Here is a 27,547-nt window from a genome sequence, read left to right as displayed (position 1 = left end):
ATCGAAATCTTTACTATTACGCATAACAAAACCAAGAATCCTATATGCCTTGTTAATCAGGTAGTTGTAATGATTGTTAAATTTAAAATTGTCCTGAAAAATCACTCCTAGGTCTTTAACTTCCTTACATCTCACAACCTTACAATTTCCAATGTAGTAGTCTTCAATGACTGTATTGATCATCCGGGAAAAAGAAACAACACAACACTTTTTAGTATTAACAAGCATCTTGGTCTCCTTAAACCAGTCCAGAGCCAAGTTCAAATCAGTTTGGAGAGCCCTAGTATCATCAATGTTATTAATTGGTTTAAATAATTTAAAATCATCCGCAAACAACAGCCCCAAAGACACCCTCAGACTCTCAGGCAAATCATTAATAAAGATTAAAAACAAAAGAGGGCCCAATATACTGCCCTGGGGTACCCCGGAGGTGGCAACATATTGATTGGAATAAACATTACCTATCTTAACTCTTTGAACTCTCGAAGTTAAGTATGAAGTTAAAAACCACAGCGACTCACCTGATAACCCGAGATCTGCCAATTTTTCAATCATAACACAAAAATTCACCTTATCATAAGCATTTGCACAGTCAGTATATATGACATCAAGTTGCTGTTTGTTTGATATTGCCTTCGATACATGTTCAGAGAATATACATAGGTTTGTAACTGTTGACCTTCCCGGCAGGAAACCATGTTGATATTTTGAAATTCTATCAGATACGAATGAGTATATGTATGTATATATATGTATATATATATATATATATATATATATATATATATATATATATATATATATATATATATATATATATATATATATATATATATATATATATATATATATATATATATATATTGATGATCTTTTAAACCTAACAATGACGTAAAGCATTGCAGTAAAACATTGAATGCGGAAAATCAAATAATCAATCAAATGATTTCCCCGGAAGATGAATAGGAAATGGTGGAGCAGTATAATGACCAGCGAAGTTCCTCGACATGTCGCTAAGTCGCTGCTTAACGTCATTTGTTAAAGTGAAATCAATACACCTTAACCTTTATAACAAGTAAAACAAAAGGAGTACAAAATGCATTCGGAAGTATAAAAAGAAGATTTGTTGAAAGTTAAAACAAAATCGGAAAAATTATTTTTTCGATAGTTTTGAAATAATACATCGAATGTGTGGAGATATTCTGTAATTCTCCATTGTAGTTCATTATTTAGACAAATCCTGTTTTGCCTAGAGGCTTGTTTTACTTAAAAAACCGATTAGTATGTGTCAATTATTGATGTACGTGATCAAGGTTACGACGTTTCTTTCTAGGTTAGTGTACCTACTTAAAATACTGTTTTGTCTTCTTGTATCATCGCGATTGTTAGTTACTATATCTCGACAACGGTATTTTTCATTCATAAAATGTTCCGCGTTGTATTATTATGTCGTGGTCGTGGTTCGATAAACCAATCGTTTCTACATTACGTATGTTAGTCACGCAAGGTGTCTGCTTCTTGTATAGTACTCAAGATGCAATGCAAGTTTCTTAACTATTTTGTAAATCTTTGTTATTAGCGATATTTTCGAAGTTTTTAATACTTTTAAATACTGCACACTAAGAAATTTATTTAAAACTGGATAACTAAACCTTAGCTAAATACCTATTGACTAGTTGTAAACTATATTATAATGTCTGTCTACCGGGTGTTTCTCAAAACCTCTGTCAGTTTCTTATTTTTTCTGGTAAATAAACGTGATTTTGTACGTTAGTTTATGACATAAATCAGGATTGAGCGACATATTCAATTGTTTTCGGTCGCTTCCTGTTTCACCAGAAATGACTACAATTTTTGATTTTTAAATGACACCCTCGGTATTTTTTTACTTTATTTAGTAGAAAATTATACTCTGAATAGATGACATATCAAATGTCAATTCTTGACATCCTCGCTTAAAACGTTGTATTTGAAATTTCAATCTAGAGTGCGATGGCTGTGTAAAAAACTAACTTTTAATCTAGGAGTCTTAGAAAAATTGATTTGATCGTCTATTGTTTTTCGTGTCTTGTCCTGGCCGATTAAAAGATGACCAAATCGTATTTTTTATAAACCCAATTTTTTTAAATGGAACGAGGGTGGCTCGTTAGCCTATTTGGATATTTGGAAAAAGCAAAATTGTGATTTTTGCAGATTGACACACGCTAAATATTTTACATTTTTTAATAAATAATTAAATTTTGAAATTGTATACAGAAGTATTGGTAAAATGTTTTTTTTTAATCTAATTATATAATTTATAAATATTTACCTACCTTTGGTGTCTGTAACAGCAGTAGTCAAAACAAAATTAATCTAGCCAGAGAATGGCCCCAGCTAAGTAATCTTAACTTATTACAGATATATTAAATTGCCATTTTAAAGTAGTAATTGCCATTTTCACTAATAGCTTTTTAAGTATTTTAAAAACACTAGACATTGTTTTCGCTTATTCTACGTTAGTATTTTTTAAGGTTTTAATCCGTCTTAAAAGAATTAAATCCTTCTCATGAATATCGAATTTATATGTTATGTTAAATTGTCCTCTTCCATTATTTAAATTTTTATTCCAAAGTTTTTAAGATTACCATGTTGTGAAAGTATAAAATTACTTACTAGTGTATTAATAACCATGTACAGGGTGGGTCAAATTGAACACTTTTAAAGGGAAACACTATTTTCTATAGGAAATAGACGAAAACTAATATCGGTGTCTGAAGCTCATTTTTTATCAAAAACATATGACAAAAACCGCATATCGATATCTGTTACCGTTTCGGAGTTATATGGGGTGTTTTTCAAAAATGTGAATTTTTAACAAATCGCTGTAACTTTTTTGTTATGGAAAATTTTGTATTTTTATGAAAACATTTCCAAATCACCTTTTTGTGTAGAATTTAGTGGCTTAATTATTTTTTTTTAATTAATAATTTGAGAGTTATCAGCAGAAAAAATGATTTTTATATAAGATACCCTGTGTATTTTTAGTTTCCTGAAAAAAACGCAAAATTACCTTTCCAAAAATATGCTTTTTGTTCGAGTCCTCTTCGAAATACAGAATTTTTAAAAGTTGTTTAAAAAAATTTGCTCCAGACACCAATATTAGTTTTCGTCTATATCCTATAGAAAAGGATGATTCGGCCGCTGCTTTCCCGGTAAATGCATGCTCGCATAATAATTGTTTTGTTTTAGTCGCAAGTTGCAGATCGGGAAAGTTTTTCGCTGGCGAATAGTTTTGAACTTCTGAATAGTTTTATGGATTTTTTGTGAAAAAACTAGAAGAATGGAGTTTAATCTATACTAATATATAAAATCCTTAAGTGACTGACCAACCCATTAATCACGATCCTGCTCAAACCACTCAACGTAAGAAGCTCAATTTTGGCATACAGGTTGATTCTAGGGTGTAGAGGTTCGATAAGAAGGGATTTTTCGAATTGGTGTTTCGAAAAATCTGGTCATTGATTAATCACGATCCTGCTTAAAGCGCTTGACGTAAAAAGCTGATTTTTGGAAAACGGATTGACTTTAGGGTGTAGAGGTTCGATAAGAAGGGATTTTTCCTCGAATTCTAAGGGGGTAATACTACCCCTCAAATATTAGAATAATTTTTTTTAAAAAACAGTGAGTTTTTCGGAGAAACTCTTAAACACGTATATTTTAATTTGTTGTTTTACATAATTTAAGAATTTTTAAAAATTTATACAGGGTGTTTCATAAAATATGACCATTGAGTAATCACGATTCTGCTTAAACTGCTTGACGTTTAAAGGTGATTTTTGGCAAACGGATTGACTGTGGGGTGTAGAGGTTCGATAAGGAGGGGTTTCTCGAATCTCAAATTCCAAGAGGGTGAAAACGCCCCTCAAATATTACAATATTTGTTATTTAAAAAACGGTTAGTCTTTCGGGAAAACGCTTGGACACGCTTAATTTATTTTTTTTTTACATATTTTGAAATTTTTTATAAAATCATACAGGGTGTTCCAAAAAGTTGGGTAATTTAATAAGTGCCAAAATATAATAATATCGCCATATTGTTTTTTCTCCTGCTGACATAAATGTGAGAAAATTTTATCCAGTTTGTATGTTAATGGAAATTCTTGTATTGCTGTATCATCACCATTACAAATGATTAATTCGACGCGAACAAAGTCGCGAGTACACGCTAGTTTTAAATAAATCATATTTTCATAGACAGGGCTGTTTTTTAACGATTTTAAACGATTTCTAGGCGAAAATTGGACCCAGTACCGAAAAAAATCCGCCTTCAGCGGGCTCACGCTTTTTAATATTATTATTACCTCGTAATAATAATATTAAAAAGCGTGAAAAGCATGCCTAAAGCAAAAATTCACGCAACGCCACTAGATGTTATCTTTCTTTCGCACTCCGGACACTCAAAAATCTCATTGCTTTGTTGTCTCTTTACTTTTTGGTTGTCGCTGTTAACTGAGTTTACAATTCTTCTCCATTGCGTTCTATTGTGCACTGCTACTTCCCACTTATTCTGCACATTAATCCCCTTTAAGTTTTCATGGAAAATGTCCTTGTACCTTTTGAGCTATCCACCCGTTTTCCTCTTACCGTCCGTCTACAAGCTCACCGTTGCTACAAGCTCACCGTATCTTGTAGACAGGGCGCAGAGAGCAGTTGGATGGATAAATAAAAGTTTTCCACAGTCACAATCTTCAGAAATTTAAAATTCTAGAATTAAAACTTCCGTCGTTGAAAAAAAAACACCGAAAAGCATTCTTTTGTAAAGTCATTATTGCGATCTTGTGAGTTTAAATCAAAATTTGAATGACAAATTGCAAAAACTAACGTGGGGTAAAATGTCGGTTTCCAAAAAGTGAACCAAATATTTTCCAAAGTTGATATCTGTCACATATTTTGTTTCGTAGTCTAAATCGACTCGTAAAAATATCTAAATTAAACAGAAGTAAGGTCATAGCAAAATTCTGCCCAAAAAGGTATTTTTGGACAGAACCTAACTACTAAAAAGTTGTATTTAAACAAAATTATAATAATAAACAGTACATTAATTTATAACCTTTTGTTAGATATTTCAAAAGCCGGTATTCATAACAAATAATAGCCTCAAACTGAAACATTTCCAGCCGATTCCGCCGAACTAAACTTTTAGTTCTGAACCGAAGTTGGTCATTAGAGATTTAGCTCTAACTTTGAGGCAACAATTTACATTCATGATCAATCAGCGTAAACGTTTGGTTCGGATTTGCTTTTTGGGGTCGCCGCGCTTACCAAAAAGGTCCTCGCAGATTTATAATAGTTAAATAATAGTTCGTTACGAAAATAATGCGAACAAAGTTATTAAAGTTGTTTCTACAACGCCTCTCAAAATGACTGAGGTAAATTAATTTTCAATTGGTATATTAGATTATTAAAAAATTTTAGTAGATATCTATAATAATGGCAACCGGATGTGGTATTAAATTGACCAAACTTGGTAAATAAACTGATTTTTTATACAAAAAAAATAAACATATCTTCCTTAATTCACAGAATTTTACATTTCATACAAGGAAAAACTATTTCGCGCTGAGAGATATGAAAAATAAATTAACATTCTCCCATTCTGCGAATACAAACCGGCGGAAATCTAAATTCCGACACGAATTTCTAAGTTCTACGTGCGAATTATTCATAAAACCTCCGCAGATTCGTTGTGCGGACGGGTGTCGGTCTTTCCGCCTTTGAAATCGGATGCATTTCACCTTTGATTTTACCCTTTCGCGTAGTTTTCTTACTTTATAGAAAACAGAATGACGGTTTATATTTTCCTTTTCTGTCTGGCATCCGGTTCCATTGTTAACGATTTTTAAATTATTCAGTTTTTTCGCGGTGTTCTACAGAAATTGATTTAAATTTTAAATAGGTAAATTTAGATTCTTTATCTGCAAACAACTTTTGGATTAATAAATTGTGTTTATTCTGATTAAATACATACATACATACTGCCATTACTCGCGAGTATTCGACACGCATCAAAAGATGGTCACGCAAGGCGTTTTCTTTCATGAGCTTTTCTGTGACTGAAAAGCCCGATACGTGATTTTATATGCCTACCGCACTCTGGACATTCAAAAATCTCATTGCTTTGTTGCCTCTTTACTTTTTGGTTGTCGCTGTTAACTGAGTTTATAATTTTTCCCATTGAGATCTATTTTGAACTGCTTCATCCCAATGATTCTGCATGTTAATCCCCTTTAAGTTCTGGTGGAAAATGTCCTTGTACCTCTTGAGTTGTCCACCCGGCTTCCTCTTACCGTCTACAAGCTCACCGTAAAGCAGAGATTTTCTTGCATTTTGCATACATGACCAGCCCATCTCAAGTAATACTCTCGCAATTAGCTTTTTCAAGGACCGATACGTTTGAGACTTGATTGAACCACCAGATTCTTAAGAGTTGTCTAAGGTGTCTCTGTTGCAACTTGTTTAATGCATTCATGTGTCGGCGGTACGGCACCCAGGTTTCGCTCCCATATAACATGGATTATAATTGCTCGGTACACTGCAAGTTTCGTTTTTGTACTCAAGTCATGATTGTAGAAAACCCTGTCTTTTAATTTCCAGAATGCTCTTGAGGCGCTGCTAATCCTGTGCTGAATTTCAGAGTCGATATTGGCCTTTTCCGAAATCAAACTACCGAGGTAATTAAATTCCGCTACATATTCCAATAGTTCTTCCCCGATTTTTATAGCATTGTTATGATTTTCCGGGGGAGTGTACATGATTTTGATTTTGTCAATGTTTAGCTTAAGGCCCAAAGCCTCGTATGCCCAGGTATATGTGTTCAACATTTCTTGTAATTGATGTAACGTGTTTGCAACTAGAGCGCAGTCATCAGCGTATTGAAGTTCTGTGATGAATTTTGTACGTGTTTTTGCCCTGAGTCTTTTTTATGTTGAACAGACCGCCGTCATATCTGTATCTAATGCCCAGTCGTCTCTCCTGCAGTTTGCTGACCACTATAATGGAGAGCGCTGCCATGAATATTGAATTATGATTGAAAATAACACTATCACAAACGAAATACAATATTGTAACCAATATGTGGAATTAACGATCATATTGTTGCCATAAACTTTGGTGCGACTGATATTGGAGATGGATAACTACCTTCTGTAAAACCGTCCCAGATACAGGCTTTTGTCACTGTCTGTATGATGAGTTATAACTCAAGAAAGGGGGACACAATAGATCTGTAAGGTGGCGGTGGTTAATTCCCTCCCACACATTTTACATTCTACAAGGATATTAATATCTATTAACATGCAATAAATGATTTGATTTGAAATAATAAATTGTGATCAATCTCTTTGCTTTTATTTCTTCATTATCAATATTTTCTATTAATTAATATATTTCATTCTTTCAATATAAAACCGTTCGTTTAACCACAAAGGTTTCATACGAATTCATCCAATCTAACCGCTGTCTGAATGATCAAATCAATTTCATAATTACATATTTATCTCCTTTTAGTAAATGACTACAATCCTACTCCTGTTATTTTCAAGACCCACAAGACTCGACAATTACACACACACTCGACAAAATAATCTAAACCATGTAAAAACCTGCCACCTTCGAACTGGCAGCTTATAAACATCAAAAGCATTATAATTTTAAGTTGTTATATCTATACTTAATTATAATAATACCGTACGATCGAAAAAAGAGGGGTCAAAGACGGCTCGATTAGGAATGCCAATGACATTAGATGAAGACAATCTCTAGACGTCAGTTACTAAAAATTGACACAAAACTTGTGAAAAGTTTACACTAATTATAGAAAAATTAAAGAAGGATAGGACTTTTCCAGGCACACTAATCTATTTTCAAAAAAATATGTTTTCTTGAATTTTAAACTACACCATTTAAAAATCACTTTTGTTCGATATAAAAATAAATTACAACTTTCTTAAGGCCAATTGGAGGCAACCCGTTGTATTCTCGTCTCGTCTCCCTCTCTTCTACATGCTCTATAGAAGTGGACCGACCAACCCTTGCGTTGTAATTGACCTCAAATCCAAGGAGGCAATAGAGAAAGAGGAATGTATACTCTATTATAGATTCTCGATACCGATCAGGTCTAAGGAAAGCTCAACTTAAGCGGTAGAGAAAAAGGGTATCTCAGCCGGAGACAAGCTCCTCGACTGTGAAGGGCACGGAGGGCTAAACCACAACCGTGGAACGGTGCATACCCTCGTAGGATGTAGATGCTCACTCCTCGGAGGATGAACATCTATTGTCAGATGAGGATTGAAAATACCCTGTCCTCCTTACAGCGGGAAGATCCCCATATATGATGAGTTGTAGACTGTATGATGAGATATAACTCAATAATCGCCGTTGGACACAATAGATCTTTGAGGTCGCGGTTATTAACCCGCTCTTTTACACATTCTACAAGACCAGCTGGCAGTAAGCGCCATTAAAAAATAAAGAAAAATACGGACAAGACATGGCGTCTTGACCTCGCCAAAATGATCATCGATTGTCATTCCCCAGCCGTTTTGACGCAGTTTTTTTTATCGTATGGTATAATAGTACATATTCTAAAAAAATATCTTATCATATCTCTTCAAATATTCATCTCTTCATAAAAGTCTTAGCCCACGGCCACACAGAAAGCGTTTTTAGCGTTTTACGTTTTTTGCGTCTCAAGCGCTTTTTGCGATTTTACCGTTTTAAGCGCTTTTTTCGATTTGTGTCCATTAAAAACACGCAAAAGACGCGGCAAGTCTGCAGTTTCTATCAAAATGTCAATTAGTAACGCACAAGCTCGTGGATTCCCGGCCCGTTCAACAATCAATCCTGTGAGAAAGAGATAGGCGAGATCGGCGCCGTTAGCATTGAAAAGACAAAGATAAAAGATGCGGGGATTGAATTGTAGACGGGCGGGGGCATATATTCGGAGACAAACACAATCTACTGCTAGTGCCAGTGGTATGTGTAAAAATAATAATTATTACATATTTGCCACTTATTTTACGAATTTTAGTTTATATGTGTATAGTTTTTTATGTTGTAGTGTTGTGATTAGTACTTGTTATAATTATAATATCTATAATATAATATAATAAATAGTTATAATTATATAATAGAATAGTAAATATTTTTAGTTGCTAATGCAATTTTAGGACATGATTTATGAAACATTTTGTAATGAAACTTCTTTACGCGCGCTGGGAGTAAAAATTGAAGGCCGTGACATGCGACCTAGTAAGGCTGCCCTGACACACGAGCTCGTTGTAACGAAACGTGTTAACGGCTTAGAAATACGTAGTGAGGCGACGTGTATTTGTGAGCAGTCCATGTGTTTATCAAAAATATTGATATTTTAATACAAATTTTGTAAAAGTGAATCAAATTATTACGTGTAAAAAAATATTTGTTACACGTAAAAAACTATTTTTATTATTTTACGCGAATAAAACTGTTACACGTAAAAAACTATTTTTACGCGTATAAAACTATTTGTTACTGGTAGAAAACTATTTTTTACGCGTATAAAACTATTTGTTACGTGTAAAAATCTATTTGTTACACGTAAAAAACTATTTTTTTACGCGTCCAAAAACTTATTGTTTCTAGTAAAAAACCTTTTGTTACGCTAAAAAAATATTTGTTACGTGTAAAAAACTATTTGTTAAACCTAAAAAATTATTTTTTTACGCGTTAAAAACTTATTGTTTCTAGTAAAAAACCTTTTGTTACGCAAAAAAATATCGTGTAAAAATATATTTGTTACACGTAAAAAACTATTTTTTTTACGCGTCAAAAACTTATTGTTTCTGGTAGAAAACCTTTCTTACACAAAAAAAAATATTTTTTACGTGTAAAAAAACTATTTGTTACACGTAAAAACTAATTTTTAAGCGTCAAAAACTTATTGTTTCTGGTAAAAAAAAATTTTTTTGCCCAAATAAAATATTTTTTACGTGTAAAAAAACTATTTGTTACAAGTAAAAAACTAGTTTTTACGCGTCAAAAACTATATGTTTCTGTTAAAAAAGCCTTTTTCCGCAGAAAAAAATACTTTTTATGCATAAAAAAACTATTTTTTACGCGTAAGAAAATATTCCTTTAATTTATTACTTTTTCAACATTTCAAACTACACTTTTTCAAACATTTCCTTCAACATTTAAATTTAATAGAATCTACCTAAACAGTAGATGTTCTTTATAAAAATATTTTTAGATAATAACCTAAAATGAAAAAAAAATGCATGTTATTTAATTTATTTTTAAAACGCTAAAGACGCTACAGAAAACAAACTGATTTGTTTTCATTTGCGTTTTTTGCGAGACACGCCGAACGCTACACGCTTTTGGTGTGGCCACTCCTATATAATCCTGTTATTTTGTTTTAGTCGCTAAAGACGCTTCACGCTAAAAACGCAAAAAACGCTTTCTGTGTGGCCGTGGGCTTATGGGTAGTTCGCCACTGTAAGAAAATCTACAAAATAAAATAGTTATTTTTTGTAAACACTGCTGCGTTAATCCAACGGCGACTAATTGTCAGCCGTTAGGTTTGCTGATAAACAAATTTGCCTAACGAACAAAAAAAAATGCTTAACGTTTCGGGAAGTATATCTCTTTCCGTCGTCTGAAGCAAAAAAAAACACAAAGAACGAATAAAAATTCTATTTAAAAAATCTAAATGCATAAATAACGTAATATTCGAGAACACTTTAGTTTTAACATTGAAAATGTTTCTGTTATCCTATATAAGGGAGCCCAAATCGAATTAAAATGCTACATTTGCCACACCATGACGTCATATATACAAGGGTATAGGAAATTTCGGCGCAGCGGCGGCAGTCGGCCAGCGCGCGCAAAAACCATTACATCGCTAATTGTTTATTGATATATCTTTATTATTTTAAAAGCAAAAAATATGGGGTTTGCTTTGATACCTTGTCAAGACATAAGCGAAACTTTTAAATTGTTTCTTTTTTTCATTTAGGTCTTCGTTTTACGTTAAATGAAAGTTATATTAAAAAAAGTCTATTTTTAAACCAAATTTTCGCATGATTGAAATGAGTTATTCATGTTTAAAGTTTTTTTGGTCATAAACGCTAATGGAAATGTTTTTTTGTAAATAATTATAAAAAATTACTCCCTACGAAGACTTTATTGTGTACTGGATCAAAACATAAGTATTTGTTTTCTCTATACGGTGGTATTAATATATCGATTTTTGATGATTGCCCTTTTACCCGGTCTAATTTTGTACTACTTTCGGAATAAGGGTCCCCATATCATGTACTGTACTTCCATCCCTGAAAAATTCAGCTTGTGACACCGAAGTGAGACGTAAAGTCAAAATTAGCTTTAATGTACCTACATCATAGGTAGGTGTAGGTACTCTAGGTATATTCTACCTAGACAGTAGCTGACAGTAGTAATTAATTTGTTATCCAATAAGTAGTTGTCATTATATAAGTTTAATCATCTTATACCTCCTACAACGGTAGGTTTTGGATTTTTTCCTGATTGGTTTTTCATGATTGGTTTGGATTAATTTATTATACACCCCTTAACCCAAACACTCCAAGGAGGATATTTCGTGACCCTTTATTTAAAGTGGACAAGCTTTATTAGTCAATGTTTTAATTACCCAGCGTCTTTAATAAAAATCTAATGTAATTTTTCATAGAAATGATCTGACATAAAAGCAAATTTTATCTAAAAACTTTTTGATTATCTACAAGGAGTAAACCGCTGACAAATGTCTGTATACTAATGCCAAAGTAATGCCAAAAATACAAATTAAATACCAAAATTTCTCATATAATGCCCCACTAATGCCAAGCTGATTCCAATATAATACCACTAATACCAGGAATAATATGTAACACATTTGTTTAACGAATTAACCTGTAACAATAGTGGTAGGTACGTGCACAGATTTTTTGCTAGTTAACTTAAAAGTCGTTAAAAAGTGTAATTATATTTAAAGAAGATATAATTCCAACTAATTGCATTATAAGGCCAATAATGCACAAGTAATACCATTAAAATTTTAGCGTTTTTAATTTGTGTAACATATTTCTTTAAAAAATTAACCTGTAACAATAGTGATAGGTATGCGCACAGATTTTTTCGCTAGGTAACTTATTAAGTCGTTAAACAGGCCTATAAAAGCTATAACAACATAGGTAACTAATATTTATAATTTCATTCGAGTTTTAACCTCAAATAATAAATGTTTTTACTGGTGTATTTCTGAAGTGTTCATTATTAAAAGTAGATATTCTTCAAGTTATGTGAAGTAATAAGTAATGTTTCCGGTGAGACCGCGTATATGTCACCGGATTCTGGTTAGTATAAAGACTTTTTTCTATAGAAAGAGTTTTTTATATATTTTTCTTTCAAAATAAGACTAATTTCTTCTTATTCTTTTAAATACCGTATGATCGAAAAAAAAACGGCGTCCAGTTGGCTTGGAAATGACGATCGATGACATTTCCCATATAATTTTACATATAAAATGACAGCGATCTTCATTTCATAGCCATCGCTGACGCCGTTTTTATTCGATCATACGGTATTACAGTGTTTCTTTTTCCTAAAATGTTATACTTAATTTTCGCTTAAAATTAAAAAATCACAAATGGAGGAAAATATAAGTTATTGAATAAAGTTTATACAAATCACTTTACTATAACAAAAACGTAAAAAAATGTCATGGCGGAAGATATTCAGGTGGCATTTCACATATTTATCTATTAAAATCGAGATTAAAATAATAAACTTGCGTAACATGTTATACATGAGATAGAAAGTTTCAGAATCGAATACGCAATACGCTACGCAGTCAACTTGTTACTATGCGCGGATGAGCGTCTTCAAGACTCTTCCATTGGCCAGGGTCACGGCGCCGCGCGCCGCCGAAGAGGAATCGGCCTACGTTTGGCTAAACAGGCTGGACACGGTGGACTACGATATTGGCGAGTCTGAATATTTATAAAAATTTGCAAAGTAAAATATGTTGGAAAAATAATTAATCCATACATATATAAAAGCTCAAAGGGTATTTTTGTTGCATCCATCCCGCCGAAACCGCTTCACCAATCTTGATGATTCTTTTTTAAATGAAAGGTATATATGTGTAGATTTGTTATGAAGTATTTTTTATAGTGCTTAATGGCTATTTCTTTGTGTAAAACGACTAAATACTACCTGAAAAACACCTACACACAATACCTCCAGAAATAAATTATTTGTCATTGTCAGTGGTGTGTCATTGTCAGTGGTGTGATTAGCACAAATGTTCGTTTAAACGACATTAGTGAATGAGCTACACAAAGCGATTTTAGGAAATTCATCCTCTTAGAGAGTAAAATTATGTCGGAACAGTTTGTTGTATGAAAATTCCTTACTATTTGGTCTAGAAGAATGAAATCCTACAAAAAGAATTAGAAGAAATTTTTGAAATTCATCAACCAAATGGGTAAAGTTAGTAAACATTTATATGAAAATACCTCTGGATTATACACATAAAAATTGGCACAAAGATAAAGCGAATTTATGAAATTTATACACTTAGGGAGTAGAATAGGGAATGAAAGTTTGCTGTACGAAAATGCAATACTATAACATTATAAACCAGACAGTATAAAATTTTATACAAGGGTTTATTTACTGACATCATAACGAAATATATTTTCCTCAATTATCCTTCAAAGAATAAAAAATAACCTATAAAGAGAGTATTAGTGCTCTTAATTAATAAAAAAAAGATGAAAAAGAAAAAACATCTATGCTCACTAGCTCTCTATAAAGAAGTAAAAAATCATTTAAATCAATGCATGAACGATTTGAGGTGTAACGCGAACGTAGTCGCGGGAAAAAGCTAGTAATTTATTAAATTATTTTATTTAACTCATTAATTTTCATTGAAAAGGAATTTTTGTAATTCGCCACTATATTAGTTAAAAACTAAGAAACTCATATCAAATTTAAGATTTGCGATTTTGACTTATACTTTTTACAAAATCTGAACACATTTTAAAAGAAAAAAATCTAGATAGTGTAGATTGACTACAAGTTGTATAACATAAATTGTCTACCTAGTGGTCTGCAGCATCGCCTTGTGGTGCAAACGTGGGCATGTTAATCTGTGACGTGACGCACAACAGCCAAGAAAAACAGAAGCGTGGCTAAGAATTTAGTAATTTAAAAAAAAAATCTTTTAGATACAGTAGTAGGTATTAAAAAGTTTTGTGTTTAAATGGGGTTTGCCTTTAACAGTTAAAAAATTGTATCGTAAAGTGTAACTTTCCGTAAGAATTCTTTATCTGTCATCGATCATGATCTGTCATCATGTTAACCTGATGTTTTGTATGTTATTTTGTTTTTTTGCTTGTTTGTTTTACGGACAGGTGCGATCGCATAATTATTATTGATAATGTTTTATTTAATGTTAACATTACTACTTTATCAGTGAATCTTTAAATCTGTTGTTTTTTGTTAAGTTCGTTATTTAAACATATGTATGTAATACACTCATATTAACACTAATCATAAATTTACGTTTTTATTCATCATTTTCAATGCCCCCCCCCCCAGTTGCATCTTTGTAAAGGACTGTGAATTTTTTTTTAAACAGATACGTCTATAAAATTTTTTTTGGAAAGTACATATTCTGTTTCAACATTTTTGTGTCCTAACTGTCCTAACTGTATCGTTCTTTTTCAGCTCCTACTGCCGAGAGCGTGTTACAAAAATTCCGAAAAACGTTCTCGCTACGTTTTCCACAGCGAAAACTGAGCAAGGATAGCTGCGGCTCGGAAGACACCGCCTCCGAAGCCAATCCTTCCGAGGAGGATTCCTCACCGGCGCATGTACCTTCAGCCGCGTCCTCCGGAGGACGTTTGAACGCAGACAGCGAAGGCCAAGAGGAGCATACGGCAGGAGATCAGAAATATCGGTGAGTCATGATTTTTTAATAATTATAGTTGTTTTTGTTGAAAAAGTGAGCCCAAAACATAGACCTCAAAATATGTCTCCTTAATAACAGAAGAAAATTCTTTCTGGCCGGACACGACTTATATGTCAATGTTAAAGATGACAAGATATCTAATAACCCTTGCCAATAAATGGAAATATATCAACGGCACTTTTCTACATAACATGAATTTTTTTTTTAAGAAAAACAATTAATATTAACATATAGAGTGTCATTTAAAAGCAAAAAGACAAAGCCGGTTTTATTGTATTAGACTCTAAGTACTAAGTACCACTAAATACTACCAATATACCAATATAATTTTTTTAACTATGTCTTCTATCCTGAAAAAAATCTGCAAAGTTTATATACAAACGAGATATGTTCTTGAAATTTTAAGAAGAGTTTTTTATTTCAAGTTATTTTTTTAAAAATCTACTTTATTGAGATACTTACCAACTGTAGTTTTTTAGACCTACGCTCTAAAGCTGGATTTATAAAGTCAGCAGTTTAAATTCAGTTAACGTTCAGTATGTTCAGCGCTATGAAATGATTGCGCGCATTTATAAATTCAGTTGGTCGAAATGTTGGCAGTTGGTTTTACGTTCAGAATCCGAATTCTGAAACTTAAATATAATATATATTATAACGTAAATTTTCGCTGGGTGCACTTAACTACCGATTTGGGTATTCTCATCTGACGCGCTTAGCGTCTTTACTGATTGCACTAAGCGATTTGAAATCGGCTACCTTAAAGGATAGTTTTGCTTGTCGAACTGTTCTCTTGCTCTCTGGTGAAAACTATTTCTTATTAACTAATACCTTAATTAGGTAATTGATAATTTACGACTTGGCAGCTATAAATTATTGTTCAAAACATCGAAAATGCTGAGAAGCGTCTTCAACTTCATTTTCCTCGTATCATAAGAATAATGACATATCCATAGAAAAATAGGTTGACATAACTCAACAATAGGTTATGAAATTCACGTAACATTGACATTTTTCATCGTTTTATCCTAAGAAATTACGATGCTGCCAATATGTGCTCAACGCGTATCCAGAAAACGATTCGCACGGCAACGAGAATACCAAAATCGACTGCTTGGCGTTCCGATAATTGAATACTTTCTTTGCTTACCGCTTTGAAAGCGTAACGTTTTTATGTCGAAGTTCCAGAATTTTTCCCAGGGAAGTTGAGAGATGGTCAATATTTAAGTCGGCAGTTCGCGACGTTAGGCAGTTGGAACGGCAACCAATGAGTAAGCGCCTGTCAATCACGTGAAGCACAGAAAAGAGATGCATTGGAAAATGACCCTTATTTTTGTTTCATTATTATTTCTGTTTATATAAAGTTTATATTTTGCGCAATTTTGGATTATTATGTTTGAACTTTTTTTTGAAAAATATCAAAAGTATTTTTAAATCGAAAGTGAAAATCCGGGAAAGACGACAACGAAATAAGCTCGAGAATAGTCAAGGCCAGAAATGCAATAAAATGTCTGAATAATATACTCTGGAGTAACGAAATAGGTAAAGACAGAAAACTAAGGATTTATGATGCGATAATCAAGAGCAATCTGTTATTTGGGGCGGAAACATGAAGGTTAACAGATAATAACAAAAGAAAATTACTGGCGGTAGAAATGGACGCGATAAGGAGATCAGCACGAACATCAAGGCTGGATAGAGTACGAAATGAAACAATCAGGGACAAAATGGGTAGACAAAAAACTATAGTAGAGGAAATAGAGAGTGCCCAACAGAAGTGGTATGAACATGTGAGAAGGATGGACAACACGCGACTGCCTCAGAAGGTACTAAACTGGCTTCAACAAAAGAGAAGGAAACGGGGAAGGCCAAGGACAAACTGGATGGAGGGTGTCAAGAAGGAGATGAGCTCAAGGGATCTGCGTGACGGAAACTGGAATGAACGAAATCAATGGCGACTAAAAGCAATTCTTATACAGGGTGGCCCATCGAAAACGTTCCGCAAGGCATAACGGCCAGGGTATTTTTTTTTCAAAAAATCCAAAAACATGTCAATTTTGTTTGTGAGGGGGACAACTTTTGCCTCAAAAATAATTGCAAAATCTTCAACCCTCTAAGCGGGGGTGTCATCCCCCATTTTTTTCAAATAGGAAGGAGGGTCAAGTGGCGCCGCAATGAAAAGAGCTTCCTATTCTCTATATTTCCCCGCCTCGTATTTGAAAATCGGTCGACTCATTGAGAAAATATGAAGGATTGAAATTTGAAAAGTTTATTTAAACATTTATCAGAGTAAATGATAGGGATAAATTCCTTCGACCAATTTGCTGTTTTTTCTTATTATTTCTAGATGTTTTTCGCATTTTTTCACTTGCCACAAGGTTGAAGATCAGGTGCGGTAGTTGCTAGATAGCTGTTCTGTGACTTGTGCGTTGAAGTTCGTCTCAATATCGTTAAACTTTTTAACAATAATTATGTTTATTTATGTTAACTTTGTTTTAAAAATAAACTTTATTTTACTTTATTTTAAAACGTCTTCGTTGAGTTCTTGTGCCCACTGAATTTTGTGCGAGTGGAACTAATGGATGGAAACTGGTATTTTTTTAATATACTTAGGACGCTTGTACTATTCACGCCGGTCTCATTGGCTAATTTTCTTGTACTCAGCGTACTATCCGTGGTAACTTGGCCCAATACGAATACCTCCATAGCTTCATTTTCTACAGGATTACAGGACTCTGCCTCTTTTTATTCATAACGGAACCAGTTTCGCGAAATTTTGCTACTAACTCAGTGTTTGTCAGGATGGCGTTCATTGAATATCTGCGCAACCCGATTGCCATGTTCATTATTTTTAAAATAAAGTTCGATTATTTCCACTTTTTCTGCAAATGAGTACACCATAATTGTTAAAAAGTTTAACGATATTGAGAAGAACTTCAACGCACAAGTCACAGAACAACTATCTAGCAACTACCGCACCTGATCGTTCAACCTTGTGGCAAGGGAAAAAATGCGTAAACATCTAGAAATAATAAGAAAAAACAGCAAATTGGTCGAAGGAATTTATCCTTATCATTTACTCTGATAAATGTTTAAATAAACTTTTCAAATTTCAATCCTTCATATTTTCTCAATGACTCGACCGATTTTCAAAAACGAAGCGGGAAAGTATAGAGAATAGAAAGCCCTTTTCATTACGCTACCACTTGACCCCTCTTCCCATTTGAAAAAAATTGGGGGGTGACACCCCCGCTTAGAGGGTTGAAGATTTTGCAATCATTTTTGGGGCAAAAGTTGTCCCCCTCACAAACAAAATTGACGTGTTTTTGAATTTTCTGAAAAAAAAATTAGCCTGGCCGTTATGCCTTGCGGAACGTTTTCGATGGGCCACCCTGTATATAAGTAAAACGTTCGAAATTTTTACAATTCCAAACCTAACCTACAACCGAAACTGACAATTTATAAATTCAAAAATATTGAAAAACTCAACTGCCGCAAACATCCAACTGCAACTGAACGTCAACTCCCGAGTTTAGAAATCCAGCTTAATATTGTATAGCTGAAATTTATGAGATTACATTTAAATATAACATATAAATAAACTTCAAATGAAATTAATATAATCCCACTTTAATATCATCCTTTTTGTTCTTCGCTGTAATTTTGCAACTGTATTACCGAGACAAAGTTAAATAAACGTCGAGAACGGAATATTGAAATCAGCTCTTTGAGCGAAACGAACCGAAGCTTAATTTACTCGCTTTTTAGATACAGCTTGTTCCAATTGACTAAAAGAAGAAATTAATGAGCTAACGAATAGCCTGCGATGCTATAATAAAAGCGAAACTGCATCTAAATTTTCGAACTATTCATTTTACTTAATCTGGGTTTTTTTCTTGTTTGACAATGAGTGGAGTTGTTAGCTTAATTAATAGTTTAATTAAGTTGCTTTTAGTTTTTATCGATTTCTATTATATTTTATCCTTTAGTTTTTTATTTTTGCTTATTCAAGGCGGAAAACTAATTTCAGACCGGGCAAAACTTTAAAACTTATGAAGTTTGATTTGTGCATGTTATCATTAAACCATTGATGTTCTTTACACAACCATTACTGTTAATGATGATACTGTCAATTATTGAAAACATATCAAACGCATAAAATAAAAAAATATTTATTTATGAAAAACAAATAATATTGAAATATAATGAGTGTCATTTAAAAGGAAAATGCCATTTCCGGTCTTGTTGTATTCAACAGGAACCAATAATATGAAATGTTAACTATGTTTGCTATCCTGAAAAGAAATAAACTCTAAAACTCACATGCTGCGCATTATCACCCAGTTATACTGGAACCAGACTGCAGAGATTAGAGCGGATGGCGGAACATCTGATGAAGTAGCAAATAGGAAGGGCGTCAGGCAGGAGTGTGTCCACATCTACTCCGAGGCGGTATTCCGTAAGGCACTAGAGAGCGCTGAGGATGGTATCAAAATCAATGGTACCCTGATCAACAATACTCGCTTCGCAGATGATACGGTAGTACTGGCTGGCAACATTCTACACCTTCAGAACATGATGGACTGCATCGTTGAACATAGCATGCAGTACGGATTACACATCAATGTTAACAAAACTAAACTTGTTGTATTTTCCAAAACACCGGGAAAGACTGTCCTCAAAAAAGAAGGTGGTAGAACAAGTATCGTCCATAAAGTATCTAGGAGCCCAAGTTAACGACGCTTGCGACCCCAAAACTGAAATTTTAGCGAAGATCGAACAGGCCAGACGTACTTTTGCTTCCATGAAAACCCTCTTCGCCAGCCGAGATCTAAGCCTCGAACTGCGCATACGTATGTTGCGTTGCTACATCTTTCCAGTATTTCTCTACGGCTCTGAGAGTTGGACACTCATTCAGACATTGGAAAACCGCATTAACGCTTTTGAGATGTACTTGTATTGTCGTATGCTGCGTATATCCTGGATGGATAGAGTGACACATGAGGAGGTTCTTAGGCGGATGAGCAAAGATAAAGAGCTCCTATCAACAGTGAAGGAAAGGAAGTTACAGTACGTCGGTCACATCATGAGGGGTGATCGATACGAGGTGCTCAGGTCATCGAAGGCAAAATTGAGAGCAGAAGATCAGTGGGAAGAAGGCAAAACTCCTGGCTTAAGGATCTGCGTCGTTGGTTCAGAAGAACATCGATCGAAATTTGCAGAGGTGCGGTTTCACGCACCATCATTGCCAGTTGGATCGCCAACCTCCAAAGGGAGACGGCGGCCTAAAAAAAAGAAGAAGAAGAAAACTCACATGCAAACGAGACATACCGTTTAACTTTTATGCAAATTTACAAAACCTTAATTTCTAATAGAATAGTCTGCAATGCTATAATAATAACTTAACTGCATCTAAACGTTCCAGTAATTAATTTTACTTAATCTGGGATTCAAAAACTTACACTAAGAGAATCTATCAGCCGAACAAAAGAATACGAACTTCCATAAGTCATAGCCTTTATAGACTTTGAGAAGGTTATCGACTCGATATATCCTAAGATAATAATAGAAGCCCTAGCGAAACAGGGTATTGACAGGCCTTATATAGAAACTCTCAACAATATATTCAAAGAAGCCAAAGCAAGAGTAATGATATATAAAACATCCCCAGAGTTCCCAACTGGCAAAGGAGTATGACGGAGATGCGATATCTCCAAAACTGTTTACAGCAACACTAGAAGAAACCTTCCGTCAACTTGACTGGACTATCAAAGGATTCAAAATAGATAGAGAATATCTTAACCATCTAAGATTCGCTGATGACATAGTCCTAATTGCTAATAGTCCTGAAGAACTACAAGCACAAATTAACTAACTAAATACAGCCAGCAATAAACTGGGTCTCAAAAGAAGAACTAAAGTAATGTAAAACGAACTGTGGAAAGAAAACACATTCTAATAAATAACACTGAAAATAGTAGAAGATAATATATTATGTTTGGGATAACTAATAACACAGCCCGGGATCTCAGACGATCAACAGAAGAATTAAGTTAGCATGGAGTACTTATGGAAGAAATCAATCAGATTCAAATCTAGAATGCCACTTTATCTAAAGAAGAAAACATTCGACCAATGCGTACGATCATATTTGTCTACAACCAATGCATGCGAAAGCTGGATACTTAAAACGGACATCATAAGAAAGCGCAACGCTCGGTGGAACAAAAAATCCTGGGAATAACCAAGAGAGACCGTAAAAAAATAGAGTGGATAGGACAAAATACCCAGGTAATAGATGTCATCCACACTAGGCCTGTTCCAAACACCGTAACACCGTTTTAACACGGGTGTTGGGCTGACACCGGTGGGCCAAATATAGGCTATCCGGTGTTCCGGTGTTGACACCGACACCGGTGTTGATACCGACACTGGTGTTGGCACCGGCACCGGTGTTGGTCTGGACACCGCGGTGTTCATCTCGATACCGGTTTTGTCTACATCGGTTTTGATATCGACACCGGTGTTTGGTAAACGGGTTAAAGAAGAAATAATGTTAATTAATAAGTTTAAAATAAACCTGATAATAATGTCGTATCGGTGCTTATTTTTATCGTTTATTAAAGCGCACCGACTTTAACTTAAAGCTTTCAAATTTAAATATAATTTTTTTGTCAGACTAATTACTAAAATAAAGTGGAAGCGTCAGATAAACAACTATAAAGTAAAAAATTACTTAATCAAAAACAAATAGAAAACAAAACAAAACATAAAGAAACAAAAATTCGTAGCTGTAAATTAAACTAAAAAATATTACATTAAAAAAACTAAAAAAAAAAACGGTACCATCGACACCGACACAGGTGTTGATCTCGACACCGGTATTCATCGCGATACCGGTGTTGAAATAAACACCGGTGTTGTAGATGCACACCGGTGTCGAGATAAACACCGGTGCTGAAATGAACATCGGTGTTGAGATAAACACCGGTGTCGGTGTCGACACCGGTACACCGACTGAAACACCGGTGGTCCTCAACACCTAACACCGGTGTTCAAATTTCAACACCAAACAGGTCTAATCCACATAGTCAAATCGCTCAAGTGGCAATGGGCTGGAAACCTGACAAGAAAGACGAAAACAGATGGACCACAAAAATTACAGCATGGTACCCACAAAGAGTTAAGAGACTTAGAGGAAGACCGAACCTGAGATGGAACCATGATATTAAGAAATTAGCGATGATAACTTAGGTCAACATAGCTAACAATAGACAACAATGGGTCCAACTATAAAGAGAGTATCTGAATATGCGAGGGAAGCTATACCATAATTGGAAATATTTGAAGCTGAAAATGATGACAATGATGATGAATCTAGGATTCTTTCTTGTTTGACAATGAATGGAGTTGTTAGCGTAATTAATAGTTTATTTAAAGTTCTTTTATTTTTGTATTGATTTCTATTATGTTTTATCCTTTAGTCTTTTATTGGTGCTTATTCAAAAAACATAATTATTTTCAACTGAACAAGTTTTTCTTTTTGTAAAATACTAATAGTTATTGCATTGAGATGACTGAGGTCTCTGACTGAATGGGACATCGAGCATCACTCGTGTCGTTTACATTTTTTGTTCATTTGTACAACTTGCTCTAGATCCGGAGGTATACTAGGAAGGCTGAGTAGGTACACTTCAACCGAATTTAGGTGCCCAACCGACATAGGTGCCCAAACTATTTTAATTTTTATTAAAAATAGGCGGCTGACGAAATGTCGGTTGCAGGATTTGAACTAACTTCCATTAGAAAGGTAGACGAGTACCACCTACCTCTAAGCCATCGAGCTTACGTAAAGATCATAATAATTGGAGAATTTGTTAATTAGGGTCCTTCACGTAAGATCTAATCAGGTCGAAGTGGTTAAAAGTAATCTACTTAGCAAGCTCTCAAAGACAAATGACAATCAGTATATCTCAATCGAATAGATCTCCGGTGAATGAAGTGGAAAATTATACTGCTTAGCGAGATGAAATCCACATAAAAAACTAAAACATGCTAAGTTAGACTAATTTAAATATTCGGCATTGCAGTTGAAATCAATATAATACCAATTATTGAGTTGACAGCCGTTCATCGGTTCCTTGATCTAGATTTGTTTTGAAATGAACCGTATTAATTAAAACATCTAAAATAAAACTCGGGTAGACGAAATCAGATGCAGGTAACTGAAAGTTAAGTTTATCGTCATGATCGCCATGTTAGCAGAATTATATTGTAAATTAGTTTAACTACGTAATCTCCGATGGTCAGTGATGACAAGATTGATATAAAGGAGTATATACAGAAGCTATGACAACCGCGCTTGTCATAGCCAGAAAAATATTGAAAAATATTTTGACGTAGGTATCTTTCTCCACTTCGATAGAAAGTTATCCCGTGGTCTAAAAAGAATTTTTAAGAATGTCAATTATAAACTTGTGCATAGTGCTAATAATAAATTACAATTATAGTGGAGTGCCCAGAGACTTTTACCTCGGAATTCAATTACTGTGAATGTATTAATATGTAACCTTCTGTATTGTGTTTTATCTATATAAAATACTAAAATGTTTACCCATTTTATTCCGTTGCTTTTAATTTTTTATTTTAGTAATTTCAGTAAATTCTTATTTATTTTCTTCTTAATTTTTTGATTTTTTTTAATTTGTTTTCTAATCTAATGCATAAGCTATACCTATTCTGCTTATATTCTAATCATTGAAATTTTGATTGAAATCGAATTATACAGGGTGGCGCGTCATACGAAGCGGTTTTTGCAAGGTGAACAAAAGTTTATATTGAATACAATTCAAGGGTGTCCCCAAAAAAAGTTACACATGAAAGTTGTGATTTTTGTAATGGAACACCCTTATATTAATTGATTTTCGGATTCTAGTAAAAAAATAAAGACGAGTTTCATTAGAAAAGTATACGACTAAAATGTATAGTTTTTGAAAAACATTCACCGGCAGGAAAAATGGACACCTTAAAACTTTGATGTATTTTAAAGTTTAACTTTTTTTTTCTAGTGGGCCGATTTTGATAATTTTTTAAGCAGTATATAGCCAAATTATTTGACTTTTTAGTATATCTTTCTAAATTAAACATGAAACTCCCCATCTGTTAATTATATGAGGGAAAACAAAATGTTGATATTTTGGTGAAAGTTTAAAACACCCTGTGGAATATGTTAAAACAGCAAGAAATTTAAAAATCAGTTTATTATCTAGATACATTCCTTTTCGATAGTTTGTTTTTTGGTTCATCTCATTAGCTTTATTTTTATTGGAGATATTCGCTTTTGAAGAAGACACTAACATTTTTTCGTAATTTTTACATTAAGACCATGCCTTTGCTTTTGGTCCTAGTCAACAGATCTAGTCAGTTCTGGTCCCGAAGCAGGCCTTCTTGACATAAGATTTGCTACATTTAGCCTTCTTCTTCAATAGTCAAGGCCAGAAATGCAATAAAATGTCTGAACAATATACTGTGGAGTAACGAAATAGGTAAATACAGAAAACTCAGGATTTATGATGCAATAATCAAGAGCAATCTGTTATTTGGGGCGGAAAGATGGAGGTTAACGGATAATAACAAAAGAAAATTACTATAAATGGACTCGATAAGGAGATCAGCACAAACATCAAGGCTGGGTAGAGTACAAAACGAGACAATCAGAGACAAAATGGATAGACAGAAAACTATAGTAGAGGAAATAGAGATTGCCCAACTGAAGTGGTATGGACATGTGAGAAGGATAGACAACACGCAATAGGTACTAAACTGGCTTTCACAAAAGAGAAGGAAACGGGGAAGACCAAGGATAAACTGGATGGAGGGTGTCAAGAAGGCCATGAGCTCAAGGGATCTGCGTGACGGAGACTGGGATGAACGAAACCAATGGTGACTAGGCATCGCACAACGCCGAAGGACGTTTTAAAAGCTATTCTTATATATAGTCTTCTTCTTATAGTCCGTTAGTTAATATGTATGTTCCTTAGGTGCAATTCATTATAAATTTAAAAAGGTGGCAAACGGCGGTTTCTTAGCGATAAACTTACAATAAGTCGATCGTCTCGATTAGAAGTTCACATACGAAGGTTCCTGGACGTCTAGATTGACGTCCCCATGGACATGGTTATAACTAAAAACCACTCAGTATACTCTATGGTATTAAGATATTTTTGGAACCGGAATTTTATAGCAAATTCACTGAACTAAACAAATATAAAGCATTACATTTGAAAAACTAAAACTTGAGAGTTGAGAGTAAAAATATACTTGACTTAACCTGTATATCTCTAAAAAGATTTTTGAAATGTGAGCTACCATTAAACACATATTTTGTAAAAGGTTTGGATTGAAAATCTCAAATAGGAATTCTGATACAGAGCTTCTTCGGAACACGGAGCCATCTTGTATGTATGCATTTGTATATGTGTGTTTATTTAAATACTAAAGTGAAAGCAACGAATTTAAATGGGTAAACTTTGTAATATATCTTATTAACAATACAATGCAAAAAGTTTTATAAAAATTCGTTCACACTAAATGAATTCCGAGATTTGTATCCCATAAGGGCTTAAAGCACTCCACTATTATTAGGTAATCCTAAGGATAAAACACCTCCACTGGAAAGGTCGGGTATTTATGAAATTTCTTGTAAAGATTGTAATCAGGAATATGTTGGGCAAACTAGAAGATCATTTTTCTCAGATAAGATGTAGACCGGATAAATCTTGCGTTGCTGAACATATTGTTGATAAAGAGCATTGTATAGATCTTAATAATTTAAAATTAATTAAGCAAGTCTCAAATTATAGGCAATTACATGCATATGAGAGCATCAGAATTAATAAATGTAAAGATAGTATGAACAGAGACAAAGGTCCAATTCCTTCCAGTTCTTGCTGTAATTGCGGAAATTAATTGTTACACTCGGTGAGCTCTGACTCGGTTGGCCAGATCTTGTCAGGCGGTGCCCACTGAGCGAGTATATAAACGCTGAAATTATAGATATTAGTTTAGATCTAATCGCCTGCTGTTGATGCATGGTTAACATGGTTAGCGAAACGCTCGTCCAGTATAAAAGTTAAAGTGTTTTGGTGTATTGTGGTGATTTAGTGTTTTCTTTTGCTAGTATAAAGAACCGCACATTTGCCAGGCTGTCGCACCGATTCTTCTTCAGACTGACAAAACATGGACATGACGTCATCCGTCAATGCCATCAGGTTTAGATACCACTTCATCCTACAGTTAGTAGACCCACTAAAGCTTTGACTGCCTTTCTGTTTTTATTTATCAGGACTACTGTGAATTCACCATTCCAGCTTCTATGCCTAGTTGCCTCAGCCTGAATGGGTATACCATTTGTCTATGATAATTTTGAGACTAAAATATATATGTGGCGAGACTTACCGGGCCTGAAAGAATAAGCTTAAGAGTTAATGAAGCAATGGACATAACAAAACTTGTATTTTGCGATATTCAAAAATTAGTAATAATTTTCATCGTGGAACAACTATTAAGATCGATGAACTCACAAAGGCCTAATTATGCTAACAACTCCACTTATTATATTTTACCAAAAAGAAAATAGATCGGTTGAAAACTTGGTCCCGTTATTATGAGACCGTCAAACCCGGTTCATTAACTCATAAATTTCGACGTTTTTTAGTTGGAAAAAGCTCCACATAAAAGGCAAGTAAATTAAGTCCCCGACCGAAAGTGCTGATTTCAATAGCTCGTTTTCATCGGCCCATTTTAATTCAATTTTCGCTCGGTGTTTCTATCGCGAAACTACGTAGAACAGAGGGAGAAAGATAGAGATAGAGAGAGAGCAAAGAGATAAAATAATATTTCAGAGTTTGTGCGATCGCAATCTGGACACTGGCACTGCATTCATTAGGAAAAGTAACTGAAAGTTGATAATTTCAAATCAAGGACGCTATCGCCTCCTAAAAATTTAACTTACAAAGTCATTTTTTGTTCTTATTTTTTAATTTTTAATTTTTTTTTTCTGATAAGTTAAAGTTATGCTGTAATCCTAATTTCGACCTTTGTAGAGAAAGAGAAAGAGAAAGAGAAAGAGAAAGAGAAAGAGAAAGAGAAAGAGAAAGAGAAAGAGAAAGAGAAAGAGAAAGAGAAAGAGAAAGAGAAAGAGAAAGAGAAAGAGAAAGAGAAAGAGAAAGAGAAAGAGAAAGAGAAAGAGAAAGAGAAAGAGAAAGAGAAAGAGAAAGAGAAAGAGAAAGAGAAAGAGAAAGAGAATGGGGTTGTTCATGGATAATCCGGGCTTCCAACTGTTATGTTGCTTAGACCACATATGGTGCGCAATATTGACGCAATATTGACTGTACATGGTCTGCAATACTTTATCTTTTCTGCTTATTAAAAATTAAATAAAGAGAATTAATAGATTTATTAGAAGTTCAAAATTCCTTTCATATTAATACTGAAAGTTATCCCCTTAACTTACCAGGTAAATACTCAGTT

The 27,547-nt window shown here is 33.9% G+C and overlaps 1 protein-coding gene across 1 annotated transcript in view; it reads left to right on the top strand.

Annotated features, from left to right (window-relative positions):
- The window catches only part of LOC115885626, a 567,259-nt gene that overhangs the window by 465,421 nt on the left and 74,291 nt on the right, over positions 1-27,547 (top strand). Inside the window, exon 13 of the mRNA XM_030904592.1 lies at positions 14,776-15,007. Coding sequence (XP_030760452.1) covers positions 14,776-15,007 — 232 coding nt within the window. The remainder of the gene's footprint in view (positions 1-14,775; positions 15,008-27,547) is intronic.

This window comes from Sitophilus oryzae, unplaced genomic scaffold (genome assembly GCF_002938485.1).
Source record: "Sitophilus oryzae breed Bouriz unplaced genomic scaffold, Soryzae_2.0 scaffold_404_pilon_pilon, whole genome shotgun sequence".
Taxonomy (NCBI): Eukaryota; Metazoa; Arthropoda; class Insecta; order Coleoptera; family Curculionidae; genus Sitophilus; species Sitophilus oryzae.
The sequence above is the reverse complement of the archived record's forward strand: the minus strand, read 5'-3'. Positions and strand labels throughout refer to the sequence as shown.